The 19,113-nt window shown below is 34.6% G+C and overlaps 1 protein-coding gene across 1 annotated transcript in view; it reads right to left on the bottom strand.

Annotated features, from left to right (window-relative positions):
- Positions 1-2,087: 2,087 nt before the first annotated feature.
- Positions 2,088-19,113, bottom strand: part of LOC132562841 (DNA repair protein RAD50-like) — a 33,118-nt gene continuing 16,092 nt past the window's right edge. The window contains exons 22-40 of the mRNA XM_060227618.1: positions 18,466-18,556; positions 18,033-18,168; positions 17,693-17,806; positions 17,138-17,233; positions 16,396-16,543; positions 13,489-13,546; positions 12,921-13,122; positions 12,345-12,374; positions 11,753-11,833; positions 11,461-11,519; positions 11,207-11,354; positions 10,615-10,788; positions 10,105-10,230; positions 9,221-9,273; positions 7,939-8,024; positions 5,972-6,111; positions 4,762-4,895; positions 3,772-3,900; positions 2,088-3,359 (exon numbers count right to left, since the gene is read on the bottom strand). Of these exons, the coding sequence (XP_060083601.1) occupies positions 3,308-3,359; positions 3,772-3,900; positions 4,762-4,895; positions 5,972-6,111; positions 7,939-8,024; positions 9,221-9,273; positions 10,105-10,230; positions 10,615-10,788; positions 11,207-11,354; positions 11,461-11,519; positions 11,753-11,833; positions 12,345-12,374; positions 12,921-13,122; positions 13,489-13,546; positions 16,396-16,543; positions 17,138-17,233; positions 17,693-17,806; positions 18,033-18,168; positions 18,466-18,556 (2,057 nt within the window). The 3' untranslated portion in view covers positions 2,088-3,307. The remainder of the gene's footprint in view (positions 3,360-3,771; positions 3,901-4,761; positions 4,896-5,971; positions 6,112-7,938; positions 8,025-9,220; positions 9,274-10,104; positions 10,231-10,614; positions 10,789-11,206; positions 11,355-11,460; positions 11,520-11,752; positions 11,834-12,344; positions 12,375-12,920; positions 13,123-13,488; positions 13,547-16,395; positions 16,544-17,137; positions 17,234-17,692; positions 17,807-18,032; positions 18,169-18,465; positions 18,557-19,113) is intronic.

Here is a 19,113-nt window from a genome sequence, read left to right as displayed (position 1 = left end):
AGATGAGTGTATTTTACGTACTCGAGAAAAGCAACCTTTTTGAGAATCATATTACCAGTCAAAATAACCAGAAAGCCTTACACGTAAACATAAAACTTTTATCATGATAAATATAGGATCTTTCATGAGTTTCAATTTGATGTATCACATGATCAATTTTTCCTAGCAAATACGGTAGAAAAATGGACATTTCTATGTCAAACTCCAAGTGATGTCCCCTCTGCATATATACATGATTTCCACTGATATCTGTGTGTGAATGTGTGACGTCATTTGATTATCAAACTTAACGTCGCAATAAATACATGTATATTACACGTGGAATTCGAACAAAAAATTACGAGTATACACTGAATATCAGCTATCTGCGATGCAAGGGAAGTAACTGTTACACACAGTTTGATCAGTCCTCGAGCAGGAATCCGGTGTAATAAAATACCCGGGTTTTTTCCTCATTGTTCTGGGTTCAAACCTCAAATTTCGGGGTTTTTTCAGATAAAATGTTTAACGGCGCACTGTTAATGTTAAATACAGTTAACATCCCATTGAAACATTTTGAAATTAAGTTGGTTGCAATCGAAATATATAAACTTATTATTCAAAGGTCAATGTCAACAGGTCAAAGGTCAGTTTACTTTGTATCGTTTACTCGTACTCTATACAATTTCGTATGTTGTTTGGAAACAAAGATTATCCAATTAATGAAAAATCGATTGGCATATCAACAAGTCAAATTTTCAGTCAATAGAATACATACATTATGTAATTGTCACGATATACTATAAATTTGTTCAGATTCAGTACTAAGATGAGTACTTATGTTTTGTTCTTTAAGCCATCTCACCATTCATCTGCTTGGCAATCAACTGGTGAACATGTAACAAATTTAGCTTATCAGAATATCATGAATCATTATTCTGCGTCCATGTTGTACCGAAATAGTTTATGTCCTTATGCAGGTCAAGGTTTTTAAGAGTTGGATGCCTAAATGTATGGCAGGGTTTGACTTAGATTTAAACAGATATTGAATATAGTTACGTTGATACAAATCCTCCCTCCTTTCCAGTATTGTGCATGTTCAAAGATTCTAGCTTTGTGTGTTGACTACCCTTCCTCTCAAGAACATACAAAATGATTGATGGTTGACCATTAACTGCTATATTTCTTGTCTTTGGTATATCCCTTTGTAGATTGTCACCAAGCTCTCTGAGGACGTTGTCATGTCACCAGCTGTCCCTGAGCAGCTCCTGTTACACAGAATGCAGCTCCTCTGTTACACAAAGATCAGCTCCTCTGTTACATAAAGGTCAGCTCCTCTGTTACACAAAGGTCAGCTCCTCTGTTACACAAAGGTCAGCTCCTCTGTTACATAAAGGTCAGCTCCTCTGTTACACAAAGGTCAGCTCCTCTGTTACACAGAAGGCAGATCCACTGTTACACAAAGGTCAGCTCCTCTGTTACACAAAGGTCAGCTCCTCTGTTACACAAAGGTCAGCTCCTCTGTTACACAAAGGTCAGCTCCTCTGTTACACAAAGGTCAGCTCCTCTGTTACATAAAGGTCAGCTCCTCTGTTACACAAAGGTCAGCTCCTCTGTTGAGGAGAGGACAGTTCCTCTTGTTCTTCTATTTGTTTGGAATAGGTTATGCTAGTCATATGGGAGAAAATTTAAGTATAAAAAAACAAAGAGCAATAAGAGAGATATGATTCTTGTACACAGCCCTCCTTCTCGTTCAGATCAATCTATGTTTTATGTTGATACCTCATTCAGTTTTTGTGTTATGCTCCGGTCAAAATACGCACACACACAGACGGACAAAGCGGTGTCCTTAGGTAAAACAGTTCACACTAATAGTAATACTAATAGTATATGACAGGCCTCCTGTATGTTGTTAATGGAGGTAGTCTTTAGCTTCTTCAAAAAACTCCACTCCAAAATTACTCTGGCTGTTCACAGGCGATAAAACCAGCAAACAAAGTATTTGTCATCTCTCACCATTGTCTGTTTTCTGAAGAAAATGAAAAGTTTCTTTTCTCCAAGGCACATGAAAATATGTCTACTTGAAATTTTTAAAGGAAAGAAAACAATAATTCATTAATAGTTTATTTTTCAGTAACAAACAATAAACAAAATGAAGCACATGTCAAATTCATCCAAATTTCCTATATTCACTTATAAATAATGCTTTTCTGAAACATCCGAAATATCTGAAACATTTCTTAACAAGGGCACCCGACTGTCTAAACAAGGGCCTCTGACTGTCTAAACAAGGACACCTGGCTGTCTAAACATGGGCACCCGACTGTCTGAACAAGGGCACCCGACTGTCTAAACAAGGGCCTCTGACTGTCTAAACAAGGGCCTCTGACTGTCTAAACAAGGACACCTGGCTGTCTAAACATGGGCACCTGACTGTCTTAACAAGGGCACCTGACTGTCTTAACAGGTACACCTGACTGTCTTAACAAGAGCACCTGACTGTCTTAACAAGGACACCCGACTGTCTAAACAAGGACACCTGGCTGTCTAAACATGGGCACCTGACTGTCTTAACAAGGGCACCTGACTGTCTTAACAGGTACACCTGACTGTCTTAACAAGCGCACCTGACTGTCTTAACAAGGGCACCTGACAATCCTTCTTTCTAGGCTGTTACAAACAAAACATTATCATCTCTATGTCTGCAGTTCTTAAGAAGTTACACTACTAAAGCACTAATTCACAGTTACTTTGCGATAAGTAACCAGTGTAAAGTAACATTCTTTAGATAAACCCCATAAATAATATTTGCACTCTCAGTTTATCACAAAGAAAAAACACACTGTTCCTCAAAATGACATAAAAATTGACAGATGCACAATCTTACGTCTTCAATTCATACATGCAATGGAAGTCATGATCTGACATGGCCACATTGGTTAAGACTATCAGTACATAATTTCACAACCTTTTCAAATCATCCACACACACATTGTAAGTAATTCTTAAACAATTTTAGAGCACTTATTGTCCATAGTACATTAAAATAAGTCAGTCACTCCCATTTTTGCGCTATAACAAGGTCCTACATTTGTGGAACGAACCGAAACTCTTCCATACCCTCTGCTGATATCTTTGTTCTCTATCGGTGAACCGACATACACAGGTCTATGACTCTAGTAGGGCTTTCAACTTCCAATAGACCCTGGACCTTTTAGTTCTCCTAGTTCACAGACTCTGTGCAACACTGGTCAGATTACAACATTCTTCATGAAGGTACCAGTTATCATTACATGGGGTGATGTTAAAGATGCTCTGATCAATGTGTTCAACGAGCATGCAAGTCTTGTACTTTAGCCTTGACCAGCCGTGAACATCCACTGTCAAAAAAAAAAAAAAAAAAAATCAAAATGAGAGAAATTGAATTACGCAACCAGGACTGACATACTTTCTTCACCAAGCAAACTAATAGAAAACTTTTACAAATATTGTTGTTTTGTATAGAAACAAAGATCATATCTAGAAAGTTTCCATAAATCTATTATACAGTATATTGAATGAAACATCTACCTGACCCTTAAACTGAGATAAATCACTTATCTCAATGTTTTATTTCCTATCTAATTATTATCAATGAATTGTTACAGGTGGTACCCCTAAACAAAATCTGAAGTCCTAGGGTGGGAAAGATGTTTTAGTTGAATAGCCCTTACTCTTATAATTCATCATTTAAACTCTATTTCACTTCATGTGATAAAAATCTTTGTTTCATACAAGCTCTAAGATACCTACTTTTGATCTTTGCGGACTTTGAAGAACCAGTCGACATAGTCAGACCGCCCTAGCAGTTCTACGAAGTCCTCGTCGTGTGTAATAACAACCAGCTGAAAGTTTCTCTGCTCCTTCCTGCTCTTTATGATCCTGTCATCAAAAGATAATTGTTCCTCAAGTACAAATTAGCAAGAAGGTTACTAATTACAGAAAAAATAATCTGGATGCACTGATCAAGGAAACTGAGTTTTCAAAAAATGTATCATTTTTATAAAACACTATTTATAGCCAGATACGTTGAAGCTATCTTAAGTGGTGTACTCATGACTCATGAAATGGAATGAAAGTCCTGCCTGATTAATCTAAAATAAAACTGACTCTCTCCCTGCTGAATCTATAGTAAAGAATCTAAAACTGAAGTTCTGTCTTTACATTTTGTTTTAATTATAATTCTTACTGGAGTAAAGCAAAGCTCTCCCATACTGTTCTTACCATAAATGATTTTTGTGAAAATTTTGCTAGAATTTTTTTGGAAACAAAAAGGACATAACACTTGTGATAATAAACTGTACATAACCATCCAAAACTTCATATCACGATTACACAACTACATACCAAATTACAGGTGTATATAAGTATTACACAACTACATACCAAATTACAGGTGTATATAAGTATTACACAACTACATACCAAATTACAGGTGTATATAAGTATTACACAACTACATACCAAATTACAGGTGTATATAAGTATCAGTTACAGAACAAGCGAGTGGAAACAAAATTATGGCAGATTATATACAACATTACAACTTTATGCTCCAACTAAGAAATCTCCTCTACAGAAATTACCACAACCTTATTTCAACAAGGAATTTGATTGCTAAAAACACACCTAATCCAAACCACAATTACTGCGAGAAAATTATCCAGAACTTGAAACATATTTACAGATAATTTCAGGTCTCTGTAGAGTGGTAAAAGTTCAGTATTTATACAGCATCCTTACTCAACAAGTGCATAAGCCAAGCTCTCAATGTTTTCTCTGTCCAGGTTTGTGGTCGGTTCGTCTAGTGCCAGCACTCCACAGTTCAGGCAGAATGTTTCGGCTAGAGCAAGGCGGATTATTAGTGAGGCGAGTACCTGGGTGACAAATATAATGAATATTTACAGTGTCTGGTCATTGATATAAATACAAATGACTTTGAGCTTGCAATACTTCTCTAAACCATTAAAAGTCATTAAACTGTTATAAAGAGAAAGAAAACAAACCACTTAATTATTTCTCTGACCTATGAATGTCACTCAAGCTCCATTCCATCTTTTTGCAAATTTGCTGATTAATCTCTCAGTAATGAATAATCAAATTTGATTATACTATACAAATCTGTTTACATTTTTGAAGTAGTAGATTGTTTTGACCATGGAATTAACACATTTAATTTGCTTAAATGCATTTTTTTTCTTGGTCCTGGTTTATGTCCGAATTTCACTCTATATAAAAACATAAAATTTTCGTAAATCTTGCATGGGTCAGCATTGGCTAACCTGTTCAATAGCTTACAAACAAGACTGCATCAGTTTGTTACATAAATTTCTGCCCACTTTTACATGCATTCCGCAAGCAATATACTACATAAATACTTTGACCCAGGGCAAATTTGTCTTTGGAAAGAAGAATTTCAAATTTCAAAACACTTGTTTTAATGATTTTAACACATTTAACCCTGTGACCTTAAAGTGGGCCAAGGTCATTCGTTTGAAAAAAAAATCCTAGCATCCTACTATAGTTTGAGGGGAAAGGCTGATGACGGAGGAAACCCCTTGCAAGTGTCCATATCACTGACAGTTATTGACTAAACTGATAAATTCATTTTTTTTATTACAACAACAGTTTAAAACCCAATGGCAGGGCCAGGTGGAGTGTTATGCTGCAGTGTCCAGGTAATGACATTTCAGTGTGACAGCACTATAAAAACTTCTGTCAGTGTCCCAATTATCTGCAGACACAAATTCATATGATTATGCAAGAACGTAATACCTCAAGCATATCATGCTTCCCTAATACAAATGTGTATTATAAGGTATCTGCTACCTTAGTATACACACCAGCAATCAATCACCTTTATGAAATATTTTTCATTCAAAACCCACAATACTGAATATGTAACACACCTAATTAGCCTGTACATGTATACTACAATGAAGGTCTGTCTCACCTTTTGACCAGCACTACAACGCCCTCTCATATCCAGCACAGCCCCACTTTTCACCATAACAACTCTGTAGTTGTATGTTCGCCTCGTCTTCATGATTCCTGCATCATCTTCGTCTGACCTGATCTCAATCGTGTCAATATCTACAAATACAGTTGAAGTTTTAATTGTAAAGTGGACCTGAAAAAAACATGTGGTAAGTTCTGTGTTGTTTATTCCTTAATGTCCCTACAGATAAACTGTTTGATTCCATGATAACTCCTAATAGCAACATCGTTGAAGAACAGCTGATGCAACACACTGATCTTGTGTCAGAGACAAATGTAAAATACCACTGAGTTAATATTCATTATACACTAATTATTTAACAATAACTTTGTATCGTAAACCACTAACCAAAAGGCCCAATGGGCATTAACTGCTCATCTGTTCTACAGCTTACAAAGTGCAAATCTGAAAGCCCATTGCCCCTGAATACTTCCATACAAACACCATGACACTGGGTTTAAATGTCATTGAAAATTCATTAGAAGATTTGAATACATTTGATCCCTTGAAAGAGGGTTGAGTTCATTCAGTAAAACAAACTTGGAAGCCCTTCTTTTCAGCATGTTGCATGCCCAGTATCAGGGTGTGGAATCCTTTTGTGACGGAATTACTGTAGTTGATTTTGTATTCATATGTCCATGAATTGTTATAATCAATCGAAGTTTATTCATCGAGATATACTAATCCATGAAATCAATTGTTCCTGAAATAATAATTAAAAAGGAACAGGAAAATTGAGCCCCACAATACGATCTTACATCACCTACTTACTGTTACTGTGGTATGTGTTCCTCCAAAGTTGTGACAGACCATACTTACCACTACGGTGGTATGTGTTCCTCCAAAGTTGTGACAGACCATACTTACCATTACCGCGGTATGTGTTCCTCCAAAGCTGTCACAGACCATACTTACCATTACCGCAGTATGTGTTCCTCCAAACTTGTGACAGACCATACTTACCATTACTGCGGTATGTGTTCTTCCAAAGCTGTCACAGACCATACTTACCATTACCGCGGTATGTGTTCCTCCAAAGTTGTCACAGACCATACTTACCACTACCGCGGCATGTGTTCCTCCAAAGTTGTGACAGACCATACTTACTGTTACTGCCGTATGTGTTCCTCCAAAGTTGTCACAGACCATACTTACCGTTACTGTGGTATGTGTTCCTCCAAACTTGTGACAGACCATACTTACTGTTACTGCGGTATGTGTTCCTCCAAAGTTGTCACAGACCATACTTACCATTACCGCGGTATGTGTTCCTCCAAAGTTGTGACAGACCATACTTACCATTACTGCGGTATGTGTTCCTCCAAAGTTGTGACAGTCCATACTTACCATTACCGCAGAATGTGTTCCTCCAAAGTTGTGACAGACCATACTTACCATTACCACGGTATGTGTTCCACCAAGTTGTGACAGACCATACTTACCATTACCGCAGAATGTGTTCCTCCAAAAATGTGACAGACCATACTTACCGTTACCGTGCTATGTGTTCCTCCAAAGTTGTCACAGACCATACTTACCGTTACTGCGGTATGTGTTCCTCCAAAGTTGTGACAGACCATACTTACCGTTACCGCGGTATGTGTTCCTCCAAAGTTGTGACAGACCATACTTACCGTTACCGCAGTATGTGTTCCTCCAAAGTTGTCACAGACCATACTTACCGTTACCGCGGTATGTGTTCCTCCAAAGTTGTCACAGACCATACTTACCGTTACCGCGGTATGTGTTCCTCCAAAGTTGTGACAGACAATACTTACCGTTACCGCGGTATGTGTTCCTCCAAAGTTGTGACAGACCATACTTACCGTTACCGCGGTATGTGTTCCTCCAAAGTTGTGACAGACCATACTTACCGTTACCGCGGTATGTGTTCCTCCAAAGTTGTGACAGACCATACTTACCGTTACCGCGGTATGTGTTCCTCCAAAGTTCGCAGATTATTTTGTTGATTTCATCCATCTTCAGACTATGATAACTCATAATAGCCCTGAAAATTTACTCACAGATCATCAAAATGTTTCACAGCATATACAAATTTTACATGTGATCTGCCAGTTATAATGACCAGGTGTATCATTATGATGTAATGTATATCAGGTATTTTTTGCATTTATCTTAATTATGAAAAATTCTAACTTAAAGTAAAGAAATGCACTTTATACTCCACATGGCACAGTTACTCCTGACGATAATCAGGACAGGAAATGATGCAGATATTTTCAGGATTTTTCAAGGAAAGATTTTCTACCTTGAAATAAGTCATTGGAGCCTTATCTTAACCCTGACTCAAGGACAAGAATATAGGCTTATTACAGGACAATGATACAGCATTATGGTTAGGATTCTTGTAAAAGGTATTTTAATGACAGGTGGGCTTATTACAGGACAATGATACAGTATTATAGTTAGCATTTTTTTAAAATATATTTTAGTAACAGATGGGCTTATTACAGGACCATGATCTAGAATTAAAGTTAGATTTTTCATAGAAAATATTTTAATGACAGGTGGGCTTATTACAGGACAATGATACAGTATTATAGTTAGCATTTTTTAAAAATATGTTTCAGTAACAGGTGGGCTTATTACAGGACAATGATATAGCATTATACTTTAAATTTTTTGTAATATGTTTCAGTAACAGATTTATTACAGGACAATGATCTAGAATTAAAGTTAGAATTTTTTGTAATATGTTTCAGTAACAGGTGGGCTTATTACAGGACAATGATATAGCATTATACTTTAAATTTTTTGTAATATGTTTCAGTAACAGGTGGGCTTATTACAGGACAATGATATAGCATTATACTTTAAATTTTTTGTAATATGTTTCAGTAACAGATGGGCTTATTACAGGACAATGATCTAGAATTAAAGTTAGAATTTTTTGTAATATGTTTCAGTAACAGGTGGGCTTATTACAGGACAATGATATAGCATTATACTTTAAATTTTTTGTAATATGTTTCAGTAACAGGTGGGCTTATTACAGGACAATGATATAGCATTATACTTTAAATTTTTTGTAATATGTTTCAGTAACAGGTGGGCTTATTACAGGACAATGATCTAGAATTAAAGTTAGAATTTTCATAAAAAACTGTTTTACTTTTTGGTGGGCTTATTACCAGGCATAGGCTTATTGCCAGAGAACAGTGTAACAATGTGTAATAGACATACTTATCGAGGGCCTTGTAATACTTCTCCAGGTCACTGTTAGCTAGCTCAGTTGTCTGTGAAAATCAAATCATAATGGAGTCATACATAATCCCTTATTCATTGCAAATTCAAAACAGATATTGTTCAGTTGAGACAAATATAGGACTTTATAACAAGAACAATTTTATTCTATTTGCACTTTCTAATAAACTCTGAAGTATGAAAAATATGAATATGTAGGGCCATCCTTTCTTGACTTCAATAAAATGTAACAATTTCTGTACTCATGATCAAATTCATCAGCTATTTCACGAAGGAGGTGCAGCATGATTTCTGTGACATAATCTCCTTCAATTATGATATCTACTGTACATATTTTATTTCTGTTTCTACGATATACATTAACATCAATGAGTATGACCCAAATCCATTAACTGATACAGCCACTCCATACAATGTAAATATTTAAGAGGTAATCTTAAATGAGTGCTTTTCCAACTGAAAGAATTGTATGATTGCATTAACTGCGATTAAATTAATGCTACTTATAAATGTAATTAAGTGGATACACAAATTTATCATTCCACTAAAATGCCAAGTTAATGATGTGCTAAACTTTGACTGCACCAAATTAAGAACTTTTCGGAATTCATACTTGAAATAGCCACTTTTTTACCTCTTTGATTTTTCATCTTCATTTTTATGTAAGAGCTACAAGAATGAGCCAGCGTTAACACAAAACAGCCATGCTGATCAGTCTCTTAGAGAACTAATAATTCTTTAATTTTCCATGCTAAAAATTTGGCTTTTAAGCAGAGAAAATAAAGTCATCTCTGATCAGAATAATTTAAACAAATCATTTGTCAAAATGGGACAATCCTTTCTTTGTCTCGTGGAATAAATACCCTGAGCAGAATCATCTTGTCACGGTATTTCTGTGAGGCGTCTTTGTACATATCGTCCTGAAGTTCTCTCTTGAGTGCTCGAATCTGGTCTTCAAAACCTCGCTGTCGTCCAACTACCAAGTGTTTCTATGGAAACAGCATACCACAAAATCATTTCAAGACATGTCATGAACTGATATCATGGCACTGTCAGCTTAACTACACTTTATGTATTTAGGATTTACTGATAATCCAGACATCATATGAAAATATCAGTCTATCTAGATATACTGTATTAACCTCTTGTGAATAATGACTAGAGTTTTATTGTGTTTTCTAGAAAAACATGAAGTCTGGAATAAACTATAATATAAAATTTATCCTATTGAGTGCTAGCCAGAGATATTCAGTAGAAAATTTCTTTCAATTTCAAGCTTTCATTCAGCTACATTGTATAGCACACCTTCAAAACTAAATAATGAGGACTAGAGGTCAGAAGGAAGAATACTGAAAATCAAAGGACATTTGTACCTCTTTGATAAGGTCCTCTTGTTGATTAATCAGACGTTTGCGATCTCGTTCAAGATCGTAAGCGTCAACTCCTCCCAATTGTTTTCGGAGTTCAGTCAGATCTTTCACCATTTTCTCTATTTCTTGCTGTTTCTTCCTCAGGGCTAAGTTGTCTAGTAATTCCCTCTCCCGTACCTACAGATGTTAAAAAAACAATCAGATTTTACTTTTTACCACAATATGGTACACATATCACACACTTTTAATCAATTTCATTTTATTTTGGAGGAGGTAGGGGTGGGATGATGGAGTCTAGCGCCAGAAATTAGAATCATCAACCCATTACATGTTTGTTAGTTGGTTAGCTGGATTTAACACCACATGAACAGTCATGGGCATTTTCAGGTGGGTGTCCCTTTAAAGCTAGTGGCTACCTCACTGAACAACATACAGGAGGTTGTTACATGCCATACAGAACAATTATGTTAAGGCGTCTTGCCCAAGCACACAACTACAGTATAGACTGGTCTGTTTCTTAGCTTCCTGACAAACACTAGCAATACTTGTCAATACTAGCAGTAGTACAGTGTTATATATACAGAAGAGTATATACCTGTTGTGTAGCAAGGTCCTTGTTGAGTTTTTCAATTCCAGAATTCACTTTTTCCTGTTCATCCTCTTTCTTTTCAAGTCGTTTTTCAATCTTTTTGAGGTCTTCTCTCTTTTGCTCAAGTGTCTCTTCTTTACCAGACTGAATGTATCTGAAAAATAAAAAATGATATTCAAGGATTCTAGCACCATTCATGGTTCTGTTTGGTTCTGAAAGAGAGGTACAAAATTGTGTAACATTTCATACATTAAACTTACGCCTTCATATCTTGGTTCACATTCTTCACCTTTGTAGCATCGTTTTTGACCTTGTCAATCTATGAAAAATAAAGAATTTTATTTAAGACTATTTAAACATAAAGTATTTAAACATTCTTAAGTATACAAAAGCTTCAATTTGTATACTGTACTTGTACATGAATCTGATTGTGTAACCATACAACTTTTGATTTTAAAATTAGTTAACACCACCTGTACTTCAACAAATCAAGACATATGCCTCCTAAAATCATAAGTGATGATAAAATGTAAAGTATAAATTAAAGTTTACCATGACTTTGGTTTGTTCCATCTGGTCTTCTTTAGCTTCTACAACATCCTGCTTCTCTTTCACAGTTCTGTCTATCTGGTTCTGTAATGCAACACAACAATACAATATTCTGTTTCTCTCTTGCAGTTCTGTCTATCTGGTTCTGTAATGTGATACAACATTCTGTTTCTCCTTCACTGTTCTGACTATTTGGTTTAGTAATGTAACACAATACCATATTCTGTTTCTCTCCCACAGCTCTATATATCTGGTTATGTAACATGATACAATACCAGATTCTGTTTCTTCTTGACTGTTCTGACTACTTGGGTTAGTAATGTATATATCATAAATCATTTATAAAACATTATATACATATAAAGTACAATATTCTGTTTTTCGTTCAAAATCTTGCAAATATGTTATATATTACATCACAAATAAAAGAAATTTTATTTCTCTGAAACAAACAAATATGTACAGTAATCCTTTATAACTGGTAGCAAATCAATGATCTGTAATTTTACTCTAAAAATTTGGTACAGAATTACTTATTTCAACATCAGAAATCAGATTTCATTCACATAAAATATGTATATGTAGAAAAACATACCTGAAGTGGTCGTATCTGTGTGGCTGCCTCCTGAAACGCCGAACAGTGACATAACAGTTAAAGTTACCACTGTACCAGTTACAATCCTGAACCAAAGTTACACTTCTGGTTTACTTAGTATTTTACATTGTTTTCATTTCCCTTATATATCTACACAAAGCAACATTTATAATAAAGAATCTTTTTTCTTAGAAAATGACCTCAATGTTTTAATCATTTTATCTCAATAATTTCTATTAAAGCAGTTGGAAGGATTGTAGGTATTTAGCGCGACCTGAGGAACTTTCCTTCATCCATTTCCAACTAAGATGATTTTATACGCAATAGATGATGTCGTTGTGGTTAGACATTTTTTCTGTTACCGTAGAACACAAGCACAAAGAGCTGATAAATAATGCAAATTAACACCACTCATTAAAATTCACATAAGACTTTTTACAACTGCTGTTTATATCTTGCTGTAATTTGTTTAAAAATCCACTTTCTAAATTATTTCAAATCTTTTTTGATGAAGATCACCTTCATTTTTTCATATCAAGAATATTATAACACTTCCAAAAAATTCAAAACACAAACCTTGATATCTTTCTCATAGATCTCATTCTCACTGAGAAGATGTGCTTTGTCTTCCTCTAATTTGTACCTCTGCTGGAGATCATTATCAATCTGAAGCTTTTCTTCTCTCAAAGAGTTAATGTTGCTCTTCAAACGCTGCACCTCCTCAGAATGATCATTTACTTTTTGTCTCTTGTGGTCCAATTTCCTTGTAATTGTATCTCTATAAGATGAATATTTGTATTTGTGCTTGTATGGGTTAAGTGGACTTTCCATTTTTTGTTTTTATATTGCTCTTTTTTTCCTTAATTCTGAAAAGATGACTGCATTAATTCATTCATTGATTCAGTTTTCAAATTCCTCTCTTTATAACTTGAACTACAGCCTATCTTAGAGGATTAATCCAGTTAAACATCTACTTGACCCCTGGACTCCAAAATAAATAACTTCTATCATTAGTTCAATTTCCTACTTATTACTTCAAAACACACTATCAATCAGATTCTATGGGTGAAACCACTAAGCAAAATCTGAAGTCCAGTGATAGGGTAGATGTTCTACTGGCAGTCAATGTTTCACATCCACTCACACTTTCATCTGTACATCTTCCTTTTCATTAATGACATTTTGAAGAGTTCTTCCTGAGTCTGAAAAAAGTTTAAAGAGAATAAATACATAAATACATCTGTTATTCAACATTATTTTTAGATCACAAGCTGTGTTTGGAAATCAATTTCATGAATATCTACTTCACATGGTGAACAAACTTTTTAAAGTTTCAAGATAAAATGGCTGTTATTCAAATACTAATAATTTTTTTCCAGAAGATATTTTTTCTGAACAGGAGGCCCATTTGGCCTGTATTGCTCACTTGGTTTAGTTTGCTGAAATTGATTTATTTCACTAGAGGGAGAAGTATTCAAGACACTTATATCTAGTTTCCCGCAGTAAGCTCCTCCTCCAAAAGGGGGTTGGACACACCGTTTACACAAAACTGATTTCCAAACACCCAAGCATGCGTCAGACCAAATTTGGACCTTATTCTATAATTCTTAAAGAAATTGATAGATTTTACCTATTGAGGCCCCGCCACTCTCCAGACCAAATTTGATTAAAATCCGGTCAGTCATTCTTACAATATTTGGTCTGTTTGAAATTTAATATAAAATTTCATATTTGATGAGAAATTCATAACAGTTAATTATTTTATTATCTTCAGTGAGAAAACAATGCAAAGGTCTCCATACTGTTCAAGTTCCATCCACATGGGTACTATGGTGCATTGCACCTGTATCTAATCTTGAAATATTGTATGGTTTTTAAAGTTCAAAAGATGATATAATTATATTTCAACATAGTATAAGCACACATGTTTGAGTGGTTATCACATTTTAACAATTTTTGCACTAAAATAACAGCACTGCACATAATAAGTATCTTTACAGTAGAGTGACTTTATCACTCAACTCCCCACTCTCTATGTATAAACATAATAAGTATATTTACAGAGTGACTTTAGATATTTACAGTGACTTTATCACTCAACTCCCCACTCTCTATAAACATAATAAGTATATTTACAGTAGAGTGACTTTATCACTCAACTCCCCACTCTCTATGTATAAACATAATAAGTATATTTACAGTAGAGTGACTTTATCACTCAACTCCCCACTCTCTATAAACATAATAAGTATATTTACAGTAGAGTGACTTTATCACTCAACTCCCCACTCTCTATCAACATAATAAGTATATTTACAGTAGAGTGACTTTATCACTCAACTCCCCACTCTCTATGTATAAACATAATAAGTGTATTTACAGTAGAGTGACTTAATCACTCAACTCCCCACTCTCTATAAACATAATAAGTATATTTACAGTAGAGTGACTTTATCACTCAACTCCCCACTCTCTATGTATAAACATAATAAGTATATTTACAGTAGAGTGACTTTATCACTCAACTCCCCACTCTCTATGTATAAACATAATAAGTATATTTACAGTAGAGTGACTTTATCACTCAACTCCCCACTCTCTATGTATAAACATAATAAGTATATTTACAGCAGAGTGACTTTATCACTCAACTCCCCACTCTCTATGTATAAACATAATAAGTGTATTTACAGTAGAGTGACTTTATCACTCAACTCCCCACTCTCTATGTATAAACATAATAAGTATATTTACAGTAGAGTGACTTTATCACTCAACTCCCCACTCTCTATGTATAAACATAATAAGTATATTTACAGTAGAGTGACTTTATCACTCAACTCCCCACTCTCTATGTATAAACATAATAAGTATATTTACAGTAGAGTGACTTTATCACTCAACTCCCCACTCTCTATGTATAAACATAATAAGTATATTTACAGTAGAGTGACTTTATCACTCAACTCCCCACTCTCTATGTATAAACATAATAAGTATATTTACAGTAGAGTGACTTTATCACTCAACTCCCCACTCTCTATAAACATAATAAGTATATTTACAGTAGAGTGACTTTATCACTCAACTTCCCACTCTCTATGTATAAACATAATAAGTATATTTACAGCAGAGTGACTTTATCACTCAACTCCCCACTCTCTATGTATAAACATAATAAGTATATTTACAGTAGAGTGACTTTATCACTCAACTCCCCACTCTCTATGTATAAACATAATAAGTATATTTACAGTAGAGTGACTTTATCACTCAACTCCCCACTCTCTATAAACATAATAAGTATATTTACAGTAGAGTGACTTTATCACTCAACTCTCCACTCTCTATAAACATAATAAGTATATTTACAGTAGAGTGACTTTATCACTCAACTCCCCACTCTCTATAAACATAATAAGTATATTTACAGTAGAGTGACTTTATCACTCAACTCCCCACTCTCTATAAACATAATAAGTATATTTACAGTAGAGTGACTTTATCACTCAACTCCTCACTCTCTATGTATAAACATAATAAGTATATTTACAGTAGAGTGACTTTATCACTCAACTCCCCACTCTCTATAAACATAATAAGTATATTTACAGTAGAGTGACTTTATCACTCAACTTCCCACTCTCTATGTATAAACATAATAAGTATATTTACAGTAGAGTGACTTTATCACTCAACTCCTCACTCTCTATAAACATAATAAGTATATTTACAGTAGAGTGACTTTATCACTCAACTCCCCACTCTCTATGTATAAACATAATAAGTATATTTACAGTAGAGTGAGTTTATCACTCAACTCCCCACTCTCTATGTATAAACATAATAAGTATATTTACAGTAGAGTGACTTTATCACTCAACTCCCCACTCTCTATGTATAAACATAATAAGTATATTTACAGTAGAGTGACTTTATCACTCAACTTCCCGCTCTCTATGTATAAATTTATGATCTTCATCCATAAATTTAAACATTGCTGGTTTGTAATTTAGTATAGAACATTAACTGTGTTAACTGAAAGAATTACCTCCCCCTGACAGATTAGCTGCTTGTGTGGCAATCTTTTTATCCAGTTCCGTGACTTCACCGTTATAACGATCCATGAGGACAATGTCCGGCTGGATCTGTTTGGCCATGTCCTCATCCTGCTCCTTTGTCTCGTGGTCATCAGTCAACTAAAAAAAAATACAAAGAAGTCAGATGTATCAACAAGGTCAAAGATCATGATCGGTCAACTGAAACCTGAACATATCAACAAGGTCAAAGGCCAAATGATATCATCAGTCAGCTGAAACCAAACAAATGAAGTCAGCTGTATCAACAAGGTCAAAGGTCATCATCAGTCAGCTGAAATCAACCCAACAAAGTACTATGTACTGACAAGGTCAAAGGTCATCATACGACAACTTATATAAAAAAATACAATTGTATGTATCCACAAGGTCAAAGGTCATCAGTTCCATGAGCATGGACTTCAAATCCATAAAGTATCAATGACCTACAATTGATTGTCCCTAAATTTAATAATACAGTGTTTTCAACAGTATTTTTAAGTATTTTATTTTTCCTATGCTGAGGTGGAGACTTGCAGTTTTCCTATGAATACATTTTACTTGAGCATAAATATGAGCATGAGTTCCATGATTAACATACCTACTGACTTGACATACAACAGAATGACAATGCATATATCACTTCTTAGAACAGAGTTATCATTTTTCTAACATTTAAGAATTGTATAATGACATTGGTACTGTGGTGAAGCTTACATCAGCTATTGTTGTCCTCAGTTTTTCTATTTCTTCATTTGTCTTTCTCACTTTGCTCTTCATTTCTGGGATTTCCGTTTCCTCCAGTATACTCATCTACAACAGAAATCAAAACAGCTCTATAATTCTAAATTACAAACCAACATCAAGTAAAAATGCACTTTATTTAGGTAAACCATGGAATTTGAATCCATCTTACATGCTTTTTTAAAGATGATTCTTAATTAGTGATATAAATACATCTGTCAAATAATTCTATTTATAGTAAAGTAAAATAAATAAAGGATAATAATCTTCCAATACTTTAACAATGTCATAGAACAAACATACAAAGTATTTTGTCCAGTGCAAGTCTTGTCATTTGGTGTCAAAACAGAGGAACTTAAAATATATAATTCAACATTTTCTTATTCAAAATTCACCAGTTTAATATTTGCAATATTTGAGTAAATTAGACACTGGCAAAAAAAACCATAGTATTTTATTTCTCTATTATAGAATGATTATTGTGATCATGAATTTAGGAGGACGTTCCTACGAAGGTTGTTTTCTCACATTTTCTTTGAGAGGTTTAAGTTGCATCATAGCGTCATATTTCTTCTCAAACTCCAATAAGTCCTTTTCTGCCTTCCTCAGTTTGGCAGGAACTTGTCGAAGCTTTTCCTTCAGCTGTGAATCACCATAAAAGCATTGCTAAATCAGAGATGTGTTACTTTATGACAGGAGCTATTTCTGCGACAGACAGAATATCAAGAAAGCACATTAAAAGGAAAGTTTGATCAATGAGGGAGTGGTTTGTCTACCAGATAATGATTTCTAGAGTGACAACATCTTTTCATTCGAACAGAATATCCTGGAATTGAATGTTGAATTAATGAATCGTTTTCCATATTACCTCTAGGACAAGTTCTTTTGTTTCCTGTTCGGTATCAAATTCACGACGACAAAGAGGGCAGCACGGTTCTTCCTGTTCCAATTTCTCTACATATTTCTTATAGAAATGTTCAGCACCCAACAGAGATCCCTTGGAACTGTAGATACACAAAATGATACCATAAGACCTGCAATCACTTTCTGTTAAAGGAATAGAACTACTTGCCCTCTACAAAGTCCATCTGTATGGAATTAATTAATTTTCTGAATGTTACATTCATCCTGTGGTAAGTTCTGGGACTAAATCATTACCTGCAACTCACAGTCAGTGAGTCAGCTCAACACTAAAACTGCAAGGTGAACTTATTAGCAAGTTCACTGTATGATATAAACATCTTGATACAGGTGTGAACTTTTAGACTTGACTCTACCAACAACATGTTCATTGCACTTACTCTTGACATTGAGCCTTTTTATTCTGCAGAACTGCCATCCCATCCTCAAAGTTTTGACTCCCACACACAGAAAATATCTTCTCTTCCATGTCTACAGCAAAAACATTTAGTGAAGTTTCAGATGTAACAAAACATAATTTTTTTTTTTTTAATTCTTGAAGAAATTCTGACCACAGGATCATACAAAATGATTCAAAGTCTTCAACTGTTTTCAGATTTGATTTCACCAATTACAGAAAACATCACAAAAAAAAAGTACTAGTACGTAATTGAGTAAACAAAAACTTCAGATTGTTTCATGATCCCAGGTATTTTTGATAAGCAGTTTATAACAGGATAAAACTGAAATTGACATAAAAATACTATCTTATCAATGGGTCGACTAGAAATTGTAACTACAAAATCATAGATTTTCATGTGACCCAATTTTCACTGCTTTTCATGAAAAATTTCTAAACTTCATGGACAATTGATTTAGTGGATGAACAGAGCTCAGTAAACTGTGGACACAAGTTAAGTACCCATAAAAACCACAAAAATAAACTCCCACAAAAATTAATGGTTTTACAGTAAGATAATACACTGGCAGTTTTTCTTACTTGTTCGATGTTCCAGGGGATGACTTCTTCCTAATCAGAGTTAAGAACT

The sequence above is a fragment of the Ylistrum balloti genome, unplaced genomic scaffold (genome assembly GCF_031769215.1).
Source record: "Ylistrum balloti isolate Yb309-2 unplaced genomic scaffold, AGI_CSIRO_Ybal_v1 Utg369672, whole genome shotgun sequence".
Lineage (NCBI taxonomy): Eukaryota > Metazoa > Mollusca > Bivalvia > Pectinida > Pectinidae > Ylistrum > Ylistrum balloti.
This window is presented reverse-complemented; position numbering and strand designations above follow the sequence as displayed.